The sequence below is a fragment of the Nerophis ophidion genome, linkage group LG01 (genome assembly GCF_033978795.1).
Source record: "Nerophis ophidion isolate RoL-2023_Sa linkage group LG01, RoL_Noph_v1.0, whole genome shotgun sequence".
In the NCBI taxonomy this organism is placed as follows: Eukaryota; Metazoa; Chordata; class Actinopteri; order Syngnathiformes; family Syngnathidae; genus Nerophis; species Nerophis ophidion.
In genome coordinates this window covers 38486251-38502932 of record NC_084611.1, presented here as the reverse complement: position 1 = coordinate 38502932, position 16682 = coordinate 38486251, and the positions used below count along the sequence as shown (strand labels likewise).

Here is a 16682-nt window from a genome sequence, read left to right as displayed (position 1 = left end):
GAAAATCTTCCTGGGCAACCATTCTACCGAATTTCTCCCGATTTCCACCGAGACAAAAATATTGGGGACGTGCCTTAAAGGCACTGCCTTTGCATTCCGGCCCAGTCACATAATATCTACGGCTTCTCACACACACGAGCGAATGCAACGCATACTTGGTCATACTTGGTTCTTCCGAGGATGTTGTAGTCGTAATGATTTGTGCAGTCCTTTGAGACATTTGTGATTTGGGGCTATATAAATAAACATTGATTGATTGATTGAACAGCTATACAGGTCACACTGAGGGTGGCCGTATGAACAACTTTAACACTGTTACAAATATGCGCCACACTGTGAACCCACACCAAAAAAGAATGACAAACACATTTCGGGAGAACATCTGCACCGTAACACAACATAAACATAACAGAACAAATACCCAGAATCCATCGCAGCACTAACTTTTCCTGGGCGCTACAATATACAACCCCTGCTACCTCAACCTCCTCATGCTCTCTCAGGGAGAGCATGTCCCAAATTCCAAGCTGCTGTTTTGAGGCCTGTTAAAAAAAAATATTGCACTTTGTGACTTCAATAATAAAAATGGCAGTGCCATGATGGCATTTTTTTTCCATAACTTGAGTTGATTTATTTTGGAAAACTTTGTTAAATTGTTTAATGCATCCAGCTGGGAATCACAACAAAATTGGGCGTAATAATTTGTTAATTCCACAACTGTATATATCGGTATCGGTTTATATCGGAAATTAAGAGTTGGACAATATAGGAATATCGAATATTGGCAAAAAAGCCATTATCGGACATCTCTTGTTCACATGGTTTATTTTTAGGAAAGTGCAATAATTAATAGTTTCAGCTTGCAGCCCCGTTACCCATCTCGACTGAACAAAGGCAGCACACTGCTTTTGTCTTATCCACTTCTCTTTATTCTTCATGTATTTCACCTAAACTGTAGAGCGGCCGTGCCAGCAACTTGAGGGTTGCAGGTTCGATCCCCGCTTCCGCCATCCTAGTCACTGCCGTTGTGTCCTTGGGCAATACACTTTACCCACCTGCTCCCAGTGCCACCCACACTGGTTTGAATGTAAAAATGAGATATTGGGTTTGACTATGTAAAGCGCTTTGAGTCACTAGAGAAAAAACGCTATATAAATATAATTCACTTCACTTCACTTCAAAGTGGTCCAAATCGTATTTTTTCAAAATCGTATTTTTTCAAAATCGTATTTTTTCAAAATCGGATTTTTTCAAAATCGGATTTTTTCAAAATCGGATTTTTTCAAAATCGGATTTCCAGCTGACTCTATACACTGCAAGTATAAGGTGATCTAAATCAGACTCCAGTGTAAACGCGCACAGGCCCCTATGTGGCCCGAATATTGCCTCAACGTCCCTTGTGTGCGCAGTTCAATAAAATGAAAACTTAGGAAGTTGACAGAATTCTGTAAATTAACAAGTAAATCGCTATTACTACGACAATTAAAATTAAAGTTTCCACCATAGATATGGTCATCCATCCATCCATTTTTTACCGCTTATTCCCTTTGGGGTTGCGGGGGCGCTGGTGCCTATCTCAGCTACAATCGGGCGGAAGGTGGGGTACACCCTGGACAAGTCGCCAACTCATCGCAGGGCCAACACAGATAGACAGACAACATTCACACTCACATTCACACACTAGGGCTAATTTAGTGTTGCCAATCAACCTATCCCCAGTGCATGTCTTTGGAAGTGGGAGGAAGCCGGGGTACCCTGAGAGAACCCACGCATTCATGGGGAGGACATGCAAACTCCACACAGAAAGATCCCGAGCCCGGGATTGAACCCTGACTACTCAGGACCTTCGTATTGTGAGGCAGACATACTAACCCCTCTTCCACCGTGAAGCCCAGATATGGTCACTAAACCTTTAAAATTTGTGTTTTTGTTATGTGAAAATAAATTACAGTAATATAATGAATTGATATATATATATCGTAATATAGTTTTATCTTTGTATTGCTGTTAAGTAGAGGAGGCACGCACATCAGTTTGGATTAACTTTAGCTTTATTTTTCAACTCACATGTAAGTTAATACGCCTCAGCGTAGTGCTGGGCGATATATCGAATATACTCGATATACTGCGGGTTTGTCTCTGTGCGATAAAAAAAATGATTACATCATTATATTCGAGTATATGTTCTCACGCAGTTGCTTTTAGCTGCGGGCATTACACTACAGGCGTTTCTCACTCTTTCATGTCTCTCCTTCTCACAGAGACGTAAAACAAGCGCACCTTCTTACATTCGTCACATAGTGTTGTGCGCGCAATGTCACAGGCCCTTGCCAAGCAGAGAGGTAGCGGCATTGTAACATTAGCTGTGTTGCTAACGGTGAGGTGTGAGTGGTAATACGAGAGAAAGAAGGTGCGAATCTGGTAACAAATGAAGGAAGAAGAATGAATTCCCAAGAAAAACAGCAGTTTGGCAGTGGTTTGGCTTCAAGCGGGAATATGTTGAACAATTAAGCGGCAAAAGCGTTGCTACAAAAAGTAGCAGCACTACTAATGTAGCATCATTTGAAAAGTCACCCGCTAGAGAATAAAGAGTGCTTGAAACTCCACATGTCAACATCTCCAGCTGGTGGCACACCCAACAAAAGGACGAAGCAACTATTTCCAGATCAACACCGTATGAAAAAAATATTCAACAACAGTAGGAGATAACGTCTGTAGTAACCTACTACATAGCGAAGAACAGAAACTATTTGATTTCCTATTATGCAGCTCATTGTTATTTGACAGTTATTAAAATATCTTGTGTGACAGCATGCACAAAAGTGCACTTTGTTTTTAACGATTGTAGTGGCGTTTTGTACAAAAAGTGCACTTTGATTTAGTGTTGTTTTCATATGTCATCTTAGTGACATCATGCACAAAAGTGCACTAATAGCTTGTTTTAAAATGTCCCTTACAATCTTGCACTTTGTTTTGAAATGACATTGTTTGTGCCACTGCTTAATAACTGTTTAATAAATACAGTTTGGGTAAATGTATCTAATTGTTGTTTCCCTCTCTGCATGAAAGTTTAAAAGGAGCATATATTAATGCAATATGACGAAGAATGTTTTAATGTCGACACATAGAATCATCATACTGCTGTGATTATATGCATCAAGTGTTCATTCAAGGCTAAGGCAAAATATGGAGATATATATTGAGTATTGTGACATGGCCTAAAAATATGGAGATATTGATAAAAGGTCAGCGTGAATTCCGGTACTTCAACAATCGCTTTTTCTCCAGAAGGAAAATATACCATTACAAACCATCGTATGTGCAACATTGTAATCCTCCAACTTTGAACCTCATAGTGTTAAAGGCGGCCCTACAAAATATGCTCAGCTGCCAGTTTGCTCACCTGCTTTTTCCTCAGGAAAATATCGGGCGCCGCCATCGGCTAGGCTGGCGAGGATGAGCATCTGGCCGGCATATGAGATGCAAGGGAATCCCAGGAAACTTGTCGACCCACTTCCTGGTTCTCCCCCTTTTTTAATGTTGCGTTTGGGACTTGAAAGCAAAGCTGCGACACATGGCTGCCGTCCCGTAATGGATCTCACGTGAGATCAGAGAGGCCGGTGGGTGGGGGTGCGGGATGGATGAATGAGCCTTCAATGAGCGCGCTCTGTAATTTCACACCTCACTTTAATGTTGGCAAACTTGTCATTTCATCCTCATTCCTTCCTCCTTTGTAATGGTTATTATAGTCTTGTTTTTCCCCTGCTACTCACATCCAAAACGTTTCTCGTTTTTTGTGTCGACATCGATACGAATAACCTTGACCTGCTCATCTATGTGCAAAACATATTTGCTGTTCGACTCTGAATGAGAATTTCAAGCAGGCTTTCATTTATTCACTTGTGGTTTGGTGTTCATTTACTCTCTTAACGTCTGCATGTTTTCTTATTTTAGCCCTCTTCTAACTTGGAGAGATGTTCAGCACATCATCGTAAAGACTTCCCGAGCCGGCCATCTCAGTGCTCCAGACTGGAAGACCAATGCCGCTGGTTATAACGGTACGTGCAATCAAAACTCGCTAAACCTAAGCCACACTTACGGTATAACATTTTAATTATATATTGTACAAACCCCGTTTCCATATGAGTTTGGAAATTGTGTTAGATGTAAATATAAACGGAATACAATGATTTGCAAATCCTTTTCAACCCATATTCACCACAGCTAACGTTACCCATGCCGCTACCTCCATGGTCCGTGTGTGCGTATATGTATGTAAATTATGTGAGAAGGTGCAATTTTTTTTATTGAGAAGGAGAAACAAGAAAGAGTGAGAAACGCCTGTAGTGTAATGCCCGTATACTCGAATATCACAATATAGTCATTTTCTAGCGATATATTGAGTACACCAATATATCGCCCAGCCCTACCGATAAGATTTATTTTGCTTTATTTTGTTTAATTTTTGCTGTGTGAAAATGCTTGGTCCACTTCAGCATGATAAACACTGGGCCGCGTGGTATTTACATTTTATGTGTGAGAGAGGCCAGCGTCAGTCAAACTGCAGGCCCAGATTATTTGGAGATTTTCCAAGTAACTTTAACACACACAAAAAACTCAAGAGTATCTAAAGATGATAAACAGAAGCAAAGCGGTTACGAAAAGCATGGGAATAATTTTATTAGAAAACACCGTAAGGCAGGGGTGTCCAAACTTTATCCACTGAGGGCCGCACACTGAAAAATCAAAGCAAGCGGGGGCCATTTTGATATTTTGTATTTAAAAAAAAAATTACAATATATGTATAAAAAATATACATTTCGGCCTCCACTCAGACTTGATCTCAAGGAACCCAAAGGGTTTTGGTCGAAAAAAAATTAAAAATGTGTCATTATTCAGTATTACTTTGTTATTATTATCCATCCATCCATCCATCTATCTTCTTCCGCTTATCCGGGGGCAACAGCCTAAGCAAGGAAACCCAGACTTCCCTTTCCCCAGCCACTTCGTCTAGCTCTTCCCGGGGGATCCCGAGGCGTTCCCAGGCCAGCCGGGAGACATAAACTTCCCAACGTGTCCTGGGTCTTCCCCGTGGCCTCCTACCGTTTCGACGTGCCCTAAACACCTCTCTAGGGAGGCGTTCGGGTGGCATCCTGACCAGATGCCCGAACCACCTCATCTGGCTCCTCTCGATGTGAAGGAGCAGCGGCTTTACTTTGAGTTCCTCCCGGATGGCAGAGCTTCTCACCCTATCTCTAAGGGAGAGCCCCGCCACACGGCGGAGGAAGCTCATTTCGGGCGCTTGTACCCGTGATCTTATCCTTTCAGTCATGACCCAAAGCTCATGACCATAGGTGAGGATGGGAACGTATATCGACCGGCAAATTGAGAACTTTGCCTTCCGGTTCAGCTCCTTCTTCACCACAACGGATCGGTACAACGTCCGCATTACTGAAGACGCCGCACCGATCCGCCTGTCGATCTCACGATCCACTCTTCCCTCACTCGTGAAAAAAGACTCCTAGGTACTTGAACTCCTCCACTTGGGGCAGGGTCTCCTCCCCAACCCGAAGATGGCATTCCACCCTTTTCCGGGCGAGAACCATGGACTCGGACTTGGAGGTGCTGATTCTCATTCCGGTCGCTTCACACTCTGCTGCAAACCGATCCAGTGAGAGCTGAAGATCCCGGTCAAATGAAGCCATCAAGACCACATCATCTGCAAAAAGCAGAGACCTAATCCTGCAGTCACCAAACCGGGACCCCTCAACGCCTTGACTGCGCCTAGAAATTCTGTCCATAAAAGTTAGGAACAGAATCGGTGACAAAGGACAGCCTTGGCGGAGTCCAACCCTCACTGGAAATGTGTTCGACTTACTGCCGGCAATGCGGACCAAGCTCTGGCACTGATCGTACAGGGAGCGGACCGCCACAACAAGACAGTCCGATACCCCATACTCTCTGAGCACTCCCCACAGGACTTCCCGAGGGACACGGTCGAATGCCTTCTCCAAGTCCACAAAGCACATGTAGACTGGTTGGGCAAACTCCCATGCACCCTCAACATAAGAACCCTGCGGGGAGTATAGAGCTGGTCCACAGTTCCACGACCAGGACGAAAACCACACTGTTCCTCCTGAATCTGAGGTTCGACTATCCAGCGTAGCCTCCTCTCCAGTACACCTGAATAAACCTTACCGGGAAGGCTGAGGAGTGTGATCCCACGATAGTTGGAACACACCCTCCGGTCCCCGTTCTTTAAGAGGGGAACCACCACCCCGGTCTGCCAATCCAGAGGTACCGCCCCCGATGCCCACGCGATGCTGCAGAGTCTTGTCAACCAAGACAGCCCCACAGCATCCAGAGCCTTAAGGAACTCCGGGCGGATCTCGTCTACCCCCGGGGCCTTGCCACCGAGGAGCTTTTTAACTACCTCAGCGACCTCAGCCCCAGAAATAGGAGAGTCAACCACAGATTCCCCAGGCACTGCTTCCTCATAGGAAGACGTATTGGTGGGATTGAGGAGGTCTTCGAAGTATTCCTTCCACCTATCCACAACATCCGCAGTTGAGGTCAGCAGAACCCCATCCGCACCATACACGGTGTTGATAGTGCACTGCTTCCCCTTCCTGAGGCGGCGGACGGTGGTCCAGAATCGCTTCGAAGCAATCCGGAAGTCGTTTTCCATGGCTTCTACGAACTCCTCCCATGTCCGAGTTTTTGCCTTAGCGACCGCTGAAGCCGCTTGGCCTGTTGGTACCTGTCCACTGCCTCCGGAGTCCTATGAGCCAAAAGGACCCGATAGGACTCCTTCTTCAGCTTGACGGCATCCCTCACCGCTGGTGTCCACCAAGGGGTTTTAGGATTGCCGCCCCGACAGGTACCAACTACCTTGCGGCCACAGCTCCGATCAGCCGCCTCGACAATAGAGGTGCGGAACATGGTCCACTCGGACTCAATGTCCAGCACCTCCCTCGTGACATGTTCGAAGTTCTTCCGGAGGTGGGAATTGAAACTTTCTCTGACAGGAGACTCTGCCAGACGTTCCCAGCAGACCCTCACAATGCGTTTGGGCCTGCCAGGTCTGTCCGGCATCCTCCCCCACCATCGCAGCCAACTCACCACCAGGTGGTGATCGGTAGAAAGCTCCGCCCCTCTCTTCACCCGAGTGTCCAAAACATAAGGCCGCAAATCCGATGACACAACTACAAAGTCGATCATGGAACTGCGGCCTAGGGTGTCCTGGTGCCAAGTGCACATATGGACACCCTTATGTTTGAACATGGTGTTTGTAATGGACAAACTGTGACAAGCCCAAAAGTCCACTAACAAAACACCACTCGGGTTCAGATCCGGGCGGCCATTCTTCCCAATCACGCCTCTCCAGGTTTCACTGTCGTTGCCAACATGAGCGTTGAAGTCCCCTAGTAGGACAAGGGAATCACCCGGGGGAGCACTTTCCAGTACTCCCTCGAGTGTACCCAAAAAGGGTGGGTACTCTGAACTGCTGTTTGGTGCGTAAGCACAAACAACAGTCAGGACCCGTCCCCCCACCCGAAGGCGGAGGGAGGCTACCCTTTCATCCACTGGGTTGAACTCCAACGTGCAAGCTTTAAGCCGGCGGGCAACCAGAATTGCCACCCCAGCCCGTCGCCTCTCACTGTCGGCAACGCCAGAGTGGAAGAGAGTCCAGTCCCTCTCGAGAGAAGTGGTTCCAGAGCCCTTGCTGTGCGTCGAAGTGAGTCCGACTATATTCAGCCGGAACTTCTCCACTTCGCGCACTAGCTCAGGCTCTTTCTCCCCCAGTGAGGTGACGTTCCACGTCCCAAGAGCTAGCTTCTGTAGCCGAGGATCGGACCGCCAAGTGCCCTGCCTTCGGTTGCCGCCCAGCTCACATTGCACCCGACCTTTATGGCCCCTGCTATGGGTGGTGAGCCCATTTGAGGGGGGACCCACGTTGCCTCTTCGGGCTGTGCCCGGCCGGGCCCCATGGGAACAGGCGCTCGCCATCGTGCCCCACCTCTGGGCCTGGCTCCAGAGGGGGGCCCCGGTGACCCGCGTCCGGGCGAGGTAAATCTGGGTCCATGTTCTGTCTTCTTCATAGAGGTCTTTTTATTATTATTCAAGTTTTAAATCTCTAGATCTACATTAGGTCTATCAGTCAATATAATGATTTTAAAGATTTAAGTTGTATGCTCTTTTTGTCTCAAAAAAAAAAAAGTTTTTTCATGGAAAAATCACAAAATATACAATATTTTCACCCAATAATTTTTTTAAGTGGAATATTTGAGATTTTATAATAATTGGATCATTAAAAAGGTCAATAACTCATAACACCATTGATTTTAATTCATTATTATTTTTTGAGCAATGACATTTAAAAACAAATCACACTAAAATTATTGGGGATCCAAAAGGGTCCTACTCATTAAAGTGTTAGAAAATAATATATACATTTTTATTGCTGTTTACTTTCAACACAATAATCTCACGATCAACTTCAGATCCATCCGTCAATTATAAGTTTTATTGTTGTTTATGTTTTTTGATTGTTCATTTTAGGCCCTTCTTTAAAAAAACAGCTCAGTTTTTTATATGGCAAACACAAAATATGCAACATTTTCCCCAAAAAATATCTCAAAGTGGGAAATTTAACGTGACGTAATTGGAGCCTTGAATAGGTCAATAATTCATAATGACATTGATTTTGATTCATTATTATTTTTTAAAGAATGAAACAGCCTGCATGGCAGCTTGGTGTTATTAGAGTCAACATTGCAACATTTTATTGTTACATTTCACCCGTTTGCTCCTGTATATCACTTTTTACCTTTTAAACATTTTTCAATCGTATTTTTTAAATGTGCCGTGGGGCCGTTAAAAATTACCTGCGGGCCGCACTTTGGACGCCCCTGCCGTAAGGGTTTGTTATTTTGTTCTTATTTCCCAGCAGACTGATGTATAACCAAGGGTCTGTAGTACATACTGTATATTTCACATTTGTCATACAGTGTGTGTGTGTGTGTGTGTGTCTGCGTGTGCGTGTGCGTGTGTGTGTGTCTAACAGTCAGTCACCTGTATGGTTTTGGCTTGATGGACGCTGAGGCCATGGTGAAAGAAGCCGAGCGGTGGAAGCAAGTTCCTTCTCAGCACATCTGCGTGGAGAGTGCTGACCGACAGATCAGGTACGCAGTCTCTTGCAACCGTAGCACACGTAAACACTCGGTGTATTGTGCGGCTTTTGTGTCCTCAATGCTCCCTGCTCTCTCTTTATGCACCTCCATGTGTTTTAGAATGCGGTTGTGAAAGCTGTACCTAAATAGGGGCCAAGCATTAGTTCTGGCATGTTGGTTCTCACATAAGACCCTTGCTAAACGCACACATGCGCGCGCACACACACACACACACACACACACACACACACACACACACACACACACACACACACACACACACACACACACACACACACACACCAAGTGCAAGCCAGAGCTTCAAAGCTTGTTATCCTTAAAGTAGCTGGAAGCCAGAGCAGCGTTCTGTGCGAGACTCAACTTGGGCCAGGCACTAGTTTTTTCTCAGTCCAGGACTCGGTGGTCAGTGTCTGCACCGCCGTCCTCATCATCATCATCATTCTGTCTGGTCTGCTCTGGTGCACAAATCATATGTGGATTATGCAAAGCCTGGCGTGAAAGACATTTGTGTTTTGGTGCCTGGTGCCGCTGTGATTAGCTTCTGGTCCAGGGAGAGTTTGCCAATATTGTCTAATGAAACAACGGAAGGCCATCTACGGCAAGTTTTTGAAATTGCTTCTTTCGGTCATGACCCAAAGCTCATGACCATAGGGAACGTAGATCGACCGGTAAGTTGAGAGCTTTGCCTTCCGGCTCAGCTCCTTCTTCACCACAACGGATCGATACAGCGTCCGCATTACTGAAGACGCCGCAACGATCTGCCTGTCGATCTCACCATCCACTCTTACCACACTCGTCAGCAAGACTCCCAGGTACTTGAACCCCTCCACTTGGGGCAAGATTTCCTTCTATATGTCATAAAGGAAAACCCAGGACATCATAGAGGACAGCTTTGAGTAAAAAATAGGCTTATCTACACATCTTTAAAAATCAATCAATGAGTATTTATATTGCCCTAAATCACAAGTGTTTCAAAAGGCTGCACAAGCCACAACGACATCCTCGGTTCAGAGCCCACAAAAAGGCAAGGAAAAACTCACAACCCAGTGGGACGTCAATGTGAATGACCATGAGAAACCTTGGATCTGCGGTCCCCCCGCACCCTTCTCTAGGGGAGACCAGATGCAATGGACGTCGAGTGGGTCTAACATAATAATGTGGAAGTCCAGTCCATAGCTGATCCAGCATAATAGTGAGAGTCCAGTCCATGGTGGGGTCAGCAGGAGACCATCCCAAGTGGACACAGGTCAGTAGCGCAGTAATGTCCCCAACCGATGCACAGTCGAGCGGTCCATCCCCGGGTCCCGACTCTGGAGAGCCAGCACTTCATCCATGGCCACCGGACCTGTGCCCCCCCCCCCAGCCAGTATAGGTATATATATAGCTATATACGTATATAAAGGTATATACAGTATAGGCCAAATATGATCAAACTTTCTTGTTCTCGTCCAAAGTCTAGCAGCCGCATTTTGTACCAACTGTAATCTTTTATTGCGAGAGCTGTAAGTTAGATGGTTTTGTTTTTCCTTCAGCAAACAGGCAAACCTATCCTGAAGCAGGGCTGCCAAGTTTCGGAAATAGACACCAGTGAGACTTTAGGGTCATGAGGCCTTGGGAAAAAAAATTGGCCTCTTTAACATTGTTTTGGCCTGTTTTAACGTTGATTTTTACCTTATGACTCGTGTCCTCACTTCTCACGGCTCTCCCTCCACTGTGGCCACTGTTTATTGAACACTGTTTTATTATGGTACTCAAAGAGGATTCCAGGGACTCTGTGGGTTCCAAAAGGGCAGCCTAATTTGACCCTTACACAGTCTGTAACTGTGACAGCGTTGGGTCCATTTGGTTCCATTTAGAGTTGAGGATCTATCTTGACATTTAAAGTTTTGAGAAACACTGCTTTAGGGGGTCTAAATATATTTTTACAAGTCTGTAACTGACACTCATAGAAACTAACAGAGTCTGTCAAGTGTAAACTGGCCAACAGAAGAGGCAAATAAATGTTACACAACTCTGCAACAAATACAGAACAATAATAGACTTCTAATAGCTATAAAACGAGGAAACTCAAGGAGAAACCGTGAATATAAACTGGGTGGTTGCCTTTTTTTTAGCAAGCAGGAGAATGCTGAGTGGGCTTTAAATGTCTGCGCTGTTTTGTGTGAAAGATAGTTTGAGACGCCAAGACCTGCCTTCTTCTTTATTTTAATGGCGGTTGGCCATTAAACTGTGTTGTTTCTGAAGCTATGTTCTGTTCATCATTGTGATTAATGAACTGCTGCAGTCCGAGAACACAGCTTTACTTGCTTTATATTCCTCTGTTCAATGAACTACCCTGTAGATTGCTATTAATTCCCCCTGTAAAAACCATAACTTTTCACAAATTATTTTATTCAAAATGAGGTTTTCTTGTGGAATAATTGCTGAAGCTCCTACTTTGTTTTTAGGGCAGTGGTTCTTAACCTTGTTGGAGGTACTGAACCCCACCAGTTTCATAAGCACATTCACCGAACCCTTCTTTAGTGAAAAATAATATGTTTTAGTTTTTTTTTTCAAATTCAAGACAAAGTTATATGTTTTTGGTAACACTTTAATATGGGGAACATATTGTAAGAAACAAAGACTTAATTTAAAAGGGTTAGGTTTAAGGCCAGGGTTAGAGGGTTATGGTTTAAATAAGGCCATGCCGAATAAGGCATTAATAAGTACTTAATAATGACTAGTTAAGAGCCAATATGTTACTAATTTGCATGTTAATAAGCAACTAATTAATGGTGAATATGTTCTCCATACTTAAGTGTTACCATGTTTTTTTACTGGTGCACAAAATGAACCATGCATGAACATCATCTTGATCAAAGAACAAAACCAACACAGTGCATAAACTCACAACAAAGTACACACCTGCAAATCAGTGTGACTTCTGCTGTTTCCGTATCCGTAATACGCCGATAGGGAGAAGTTTTTATTTACACGATGAGTCGGGTGTGTTTTGACCTTCACCGAACCCCTGAGGCCGACTCATCGAACCCCTAGGGTACGATCGAACCCAGGTTAAGAAAATGGCGGCGCGCATGGACGCGACGTTTCAGGCTCTCCCCTTAGGTGCATTGTTTTTATTGTTTTTATATAGTTTATTACTAGCCCAGTCAGCAAATTGCTGGGCGAAGGTTATGTACAGCCGAAACGATTTGTTGGAGATTGGATTGCGGTCTGAGCAGACTATTTCGGTGGATTTTACAAGCCGACACAACATCCCAGAGGAGTTAGCACGTAGCCCTGGAGCTCCATGGCTACTGTGCCCGGCGAGGGGGAGGCGGAGGCGAAGACGCCGTGGCCGAAGGGGCGGCGTGTTAGCCAGACTAAAAATGAACCCAAACAGACCACCGATACCAAGTCTATTCCTGGCTAATGCGAGGTCGCTCGCTCCTCATGGTGAAGAGGACAAGATGGACGAGGTGAGGCTCCGTGTAGCACAAAACACTGTGATGGACAGCTGCGCCCTATTGTTTACGGAAACCTGGCTAACGTCCTCAATACCCGACGCTAGCATGGAGCTAACCGGTCACACAGCACACAGACAGGACAGAAACGCAGTGTCTTCCGGCAAGCGGCGTGGGGGTGGACTGCTAACCTACCTAAACAACAAGTGGACTTCTGATTCAAAGGTAGTTAACAGCCACTGTTCCCAAGATCTGGAATATTTTACAGTTAAATGCCGACCCTTCCATCTAGCCAGGGAGCACTCTGCTGTCCTGATCACAAACGTGTATATAGCTCCCGATGCTAACGCTAGCACGGCGCTAGCTCTGTTGCACGATACAATCAGTGCACAACAGAACAAATATCCCGACGGCATCCACATCATAGCGGGGGACTTTAATCATGTCGACCTGAAAAAAGTGCTCCCCAAACTTCACCAGCATGTGAAGTGTGCTACGAGGGGAGCTAACACACTGGACAAAGTCTATTCCAACATAAAAAAAGGATATAGAGCCAAACAACTTCCCCAATTAGGCAAGTCTGACCACATATCCCTGCTCCTTTTGCCAGCTTACACACCAATAAGAAAAAGTGCTCCTATCACAACCAAAACGGTCAAAACATGGCCGGAGGGAGCCATGGAACAGCTGCAGGACTGCTTTGATACAACAGACTGGTCAGTTTTTGAAAACCCAGACTTGGAGCAGTACACAGAAGCAGTCCTGGGGTACATCAAACACTGCATAGACACTGTCACAGTGGACAAGCGCATCCGAGTCTACCCCAACAGGAAGCCCTGGATGACAAAAACAGTCCAGGGCTTACTCAAAGAGAGAGACAGTGCCTTCAAAGCGCAGGACCTGGCACTCTACAGTGCTGCCAGAGCCAATCTGAAGAGAGGCATCAGAGAGGCAAAAGCCGAACATAGGAGGAAAATGGAAGCCCACCTGCAGAGCAACAACACCAAGGAGGTATGGAAAGGAATAAAAGACATGACCAACTTCAGACCCAGTAACCCTTCGGCTGACGGCGACGCCTCTCGAGCGGGGGAGTTAAACAGCTTCTTCGCCCGATTTGAGAGAAAAACACCTGCAGCCGTCACAACAGTTCCACCCAACACCCACAGCAGCTGCACCCTTATACTGGAGGAGCATGAGGTGAGACGCACGCTGAAGGCAGTGAACCCTAGGAAGGCTACGGGCCCAGATGGAGTCCCGGGACAGGTACTAAGAGACTGTGCAGACCAGCTGGCCGGAGTATTTACGAAGATCTTCACCCAGTCCCTCTCCCAGGCCGTCATCCCATCATGCCTGAAGACCTCCACAATAATCCCGGTGCCGAAGAAGAACTCTGTCAGATGTCTGAATGACTACCGTCCAGTTGCACTTACACCTATAGCTATGAAGTGCTTCGAGAAGCTGGTACGGACCCATATCACCTCAGTCCTCCCTCCCGAGCTCGACCCACACCAGTTTGCCTACAGAGCCAACAGGTCCACAGAGGACGCCATCGCCACAGCCCTACACTCCTCCCTGGGTCACCTGGAGACGGGGGGAAGCTACGTGCGGCTGCTTTTTGTGGATTATAGCTCGGCATTTAACACCATTATTCCTGATAGACTGGTGTCCAAACTGTCAGACCTGGGTCTCTCGAACTCCATCTGCATGTGGATTAAGGACTTCTTATCCAACCGCCCCCAGAGGGTGCAGTTGGGTCGCCACATGTCATCAAGCCTACACCTCAGTACCGGCTCTCCACAAGGCTGCGTGCTGATCCCCCTTCTCTACTCCATCTACACATACGACTGCACACCTGCCCACTCCAGCAACTCCATCATCAAATTTGCGGATGACACCACCGTAGTGGGGCTCATCTCGGAGGGAGACGAGGCTGCATATCGGGATGAGGTGGAGAAGCTGTCGGATTGGTGCAAAGTCAACAACCTGGCCCTGAACACCTCCAAGACCAAGGAGCTGGTCATAGACTTCAGGAGGAAAAAAACGGACATCCTGCCCCTGATCATCAGTGGTGACTGTGTGGAGAGGGTCTCCGACTTCCGCTCCCTGGGAGTCCACCTGGCCAACGACCTATCCTGGAGCACCAACACCACGGCTACCATCAAGAAGGCACACCAGCGACTGCACTTCCTGAGAATACTCAGGAACAACCACCTCTCACAGGAACTGCTGGTGTCCTTCTACCGGTGCTCCATTGAGAGCATCCTGACCTACTGCATCTGCGTGTGGTTCAGCAGCTGCACGGCCGCAGAGAGAACGGCGCTCCAGAGAGTCATAAAGACCGCCCAGAAGTTAATCGGATGCCCCCTCCCCCCCCTGGCTGACCTGTACAGCTCCCGCTGTCTCAGGAAAGCACAGAGCATCCTGAAAGACCCATTCCACCCCGGGCACAGCCACCTGGAACTGCTACCCTCAGGCAGACGCTACAGGGTGCTAAAAGCGAGCCCCAATAGACTAAAAAATAGCTTTTACCCAAGAGCCATAGTAGCACTAAACAGGCACTGAGTGTCCATATGTCCATCATGTCCTCATGTGTAATGTTTAAATGTTTTTCTATTTTTTTGGACTACAATGTGAAATAATGTTTTATGTATGATACATCTGTCATCTCTATCTTTTTTTTTTTAATTTATTTTTTATTTATTTATTATTTTTTTTTAATTTATACTACCATATTGTATATGCACCTTGGGAGGAGCTGCTCCAATTTTGTTGTTCTTTGAACCTGTTCATTGCAATAATGACAATAAAACTCTATTCTATTCTATTCTAGGTTAAGAACCACTTTTTTAGGGCTATACAAGTAAACATTGATTGATTGATTCAAGTTTTTTCTATGTATATTTTGACATATTCTGAATACTTTTCCTCAATAAATTTTTCTATCTGATAATAATTTAAATTTATTTTCTTTAATAATTGCATATCCACGTCTTGGGATGTATACATCCACTACGGCGGTGCTTCTCAAATGGGGGTAAGCGTACCCCTGGGGATACTTGAAGGAATGCCAAGGGGTACGTGAGATTTTCTGAAAATCTTTAAAAAATATCAACAATTCAAAAATCCTTTATATATATATTTATTGAATAATACTTCAACAAAATATGAATGTAAGTTCATAAAGTGTAAAAAGAAATGCAACAGTGCAATATTCAGTGTTGACAGCTAGATTTTTTTGTGGACATGTTCCATAAATATTGATGTTAATGATTTATTTTTTGTGAAGAAATGTTTAGAATTAAGTTCATGAATCCAGATGCATCTCTATAACAATCCCCAAAGAGGTCATTTTAAGTTGATGATTACTTCTATGTGTAGAAATCTTTATTTATAATTGAATCATTTGTTTATTTTTCAACAAGTTTTTAGTTATTTTTATATATTTTTCCCAAATAGTTCAAGAAAGACCACTACAAATGAGGAATATTTTGCACTGTTATACAATTTAAAAAATCAGAAACTGATGACATAGTGCTGTATTTTACTTCTTTATCTCTTTTTTTCAACCAAAAATGTTTTGTTCTGATTAGGGGGTACTTGAATTAAAAAAAAATTCACAGGGGGTACATCACTGAAAAAAGATGGAGAATCCCTGCACTACGGTATGGGGAATTGGTAAATGATCATCAATTTTATCTTTTTTTTTTTTACATATCTACTATTATCCTTCCAGAACTCTTAATCTTTTTCTTTTCTATTCTTGGCAATTTTGTAGTACTTTATGTATGCCCTTCCATCTAAATTCAGTCACAAATCAGGTTATGCCTTACTCTGGCGCCCACACACACTAGTCTCTACTCTGATAAATGCTGTACCCCTAAAAGACCTTGGCCTCTCTGCAGTAAAGTGCAAAAACACCCCAGTTTACTAGATGAATAAATACGGTATACTGTATAATCGTCTTTACACGGGATTGCTGTGTGTGTGTGTTTTTGAATTACCTTGTACATGAGTGTTGTCGGCATGATGTTCCCACACAGCCTTT

General features: G+C 45.0%; 1 protein-coding gene across 4 annotated transcripts in view; it reads left to right on the top strand.

The window, feature by feature from the left end:
• Positions 1–16682, top strand: part of pcsk5b (proprotein convertase subtilisin/kexin type 5b) — a 305406-nt gene that overhangs the window by 143859 nt on the left and 144865 nt on the right. For all 4 annotated transcript variants that reach the window (XM_061902184.1, XM_061902182.1, XM_061902180.1 and 1 more), the window contains exons 10-11: positions 3955–4058; positions 9068–9185. In XM_061902184.1, the coding sequence (XP_061758168.1) occupies positions 3955–4058; positions 9068–9185 (222 nt within the window). The remainder of the gene's footprint in view (positions 1–3954; positions 4059–9067; positions 9186–16682) is intronic.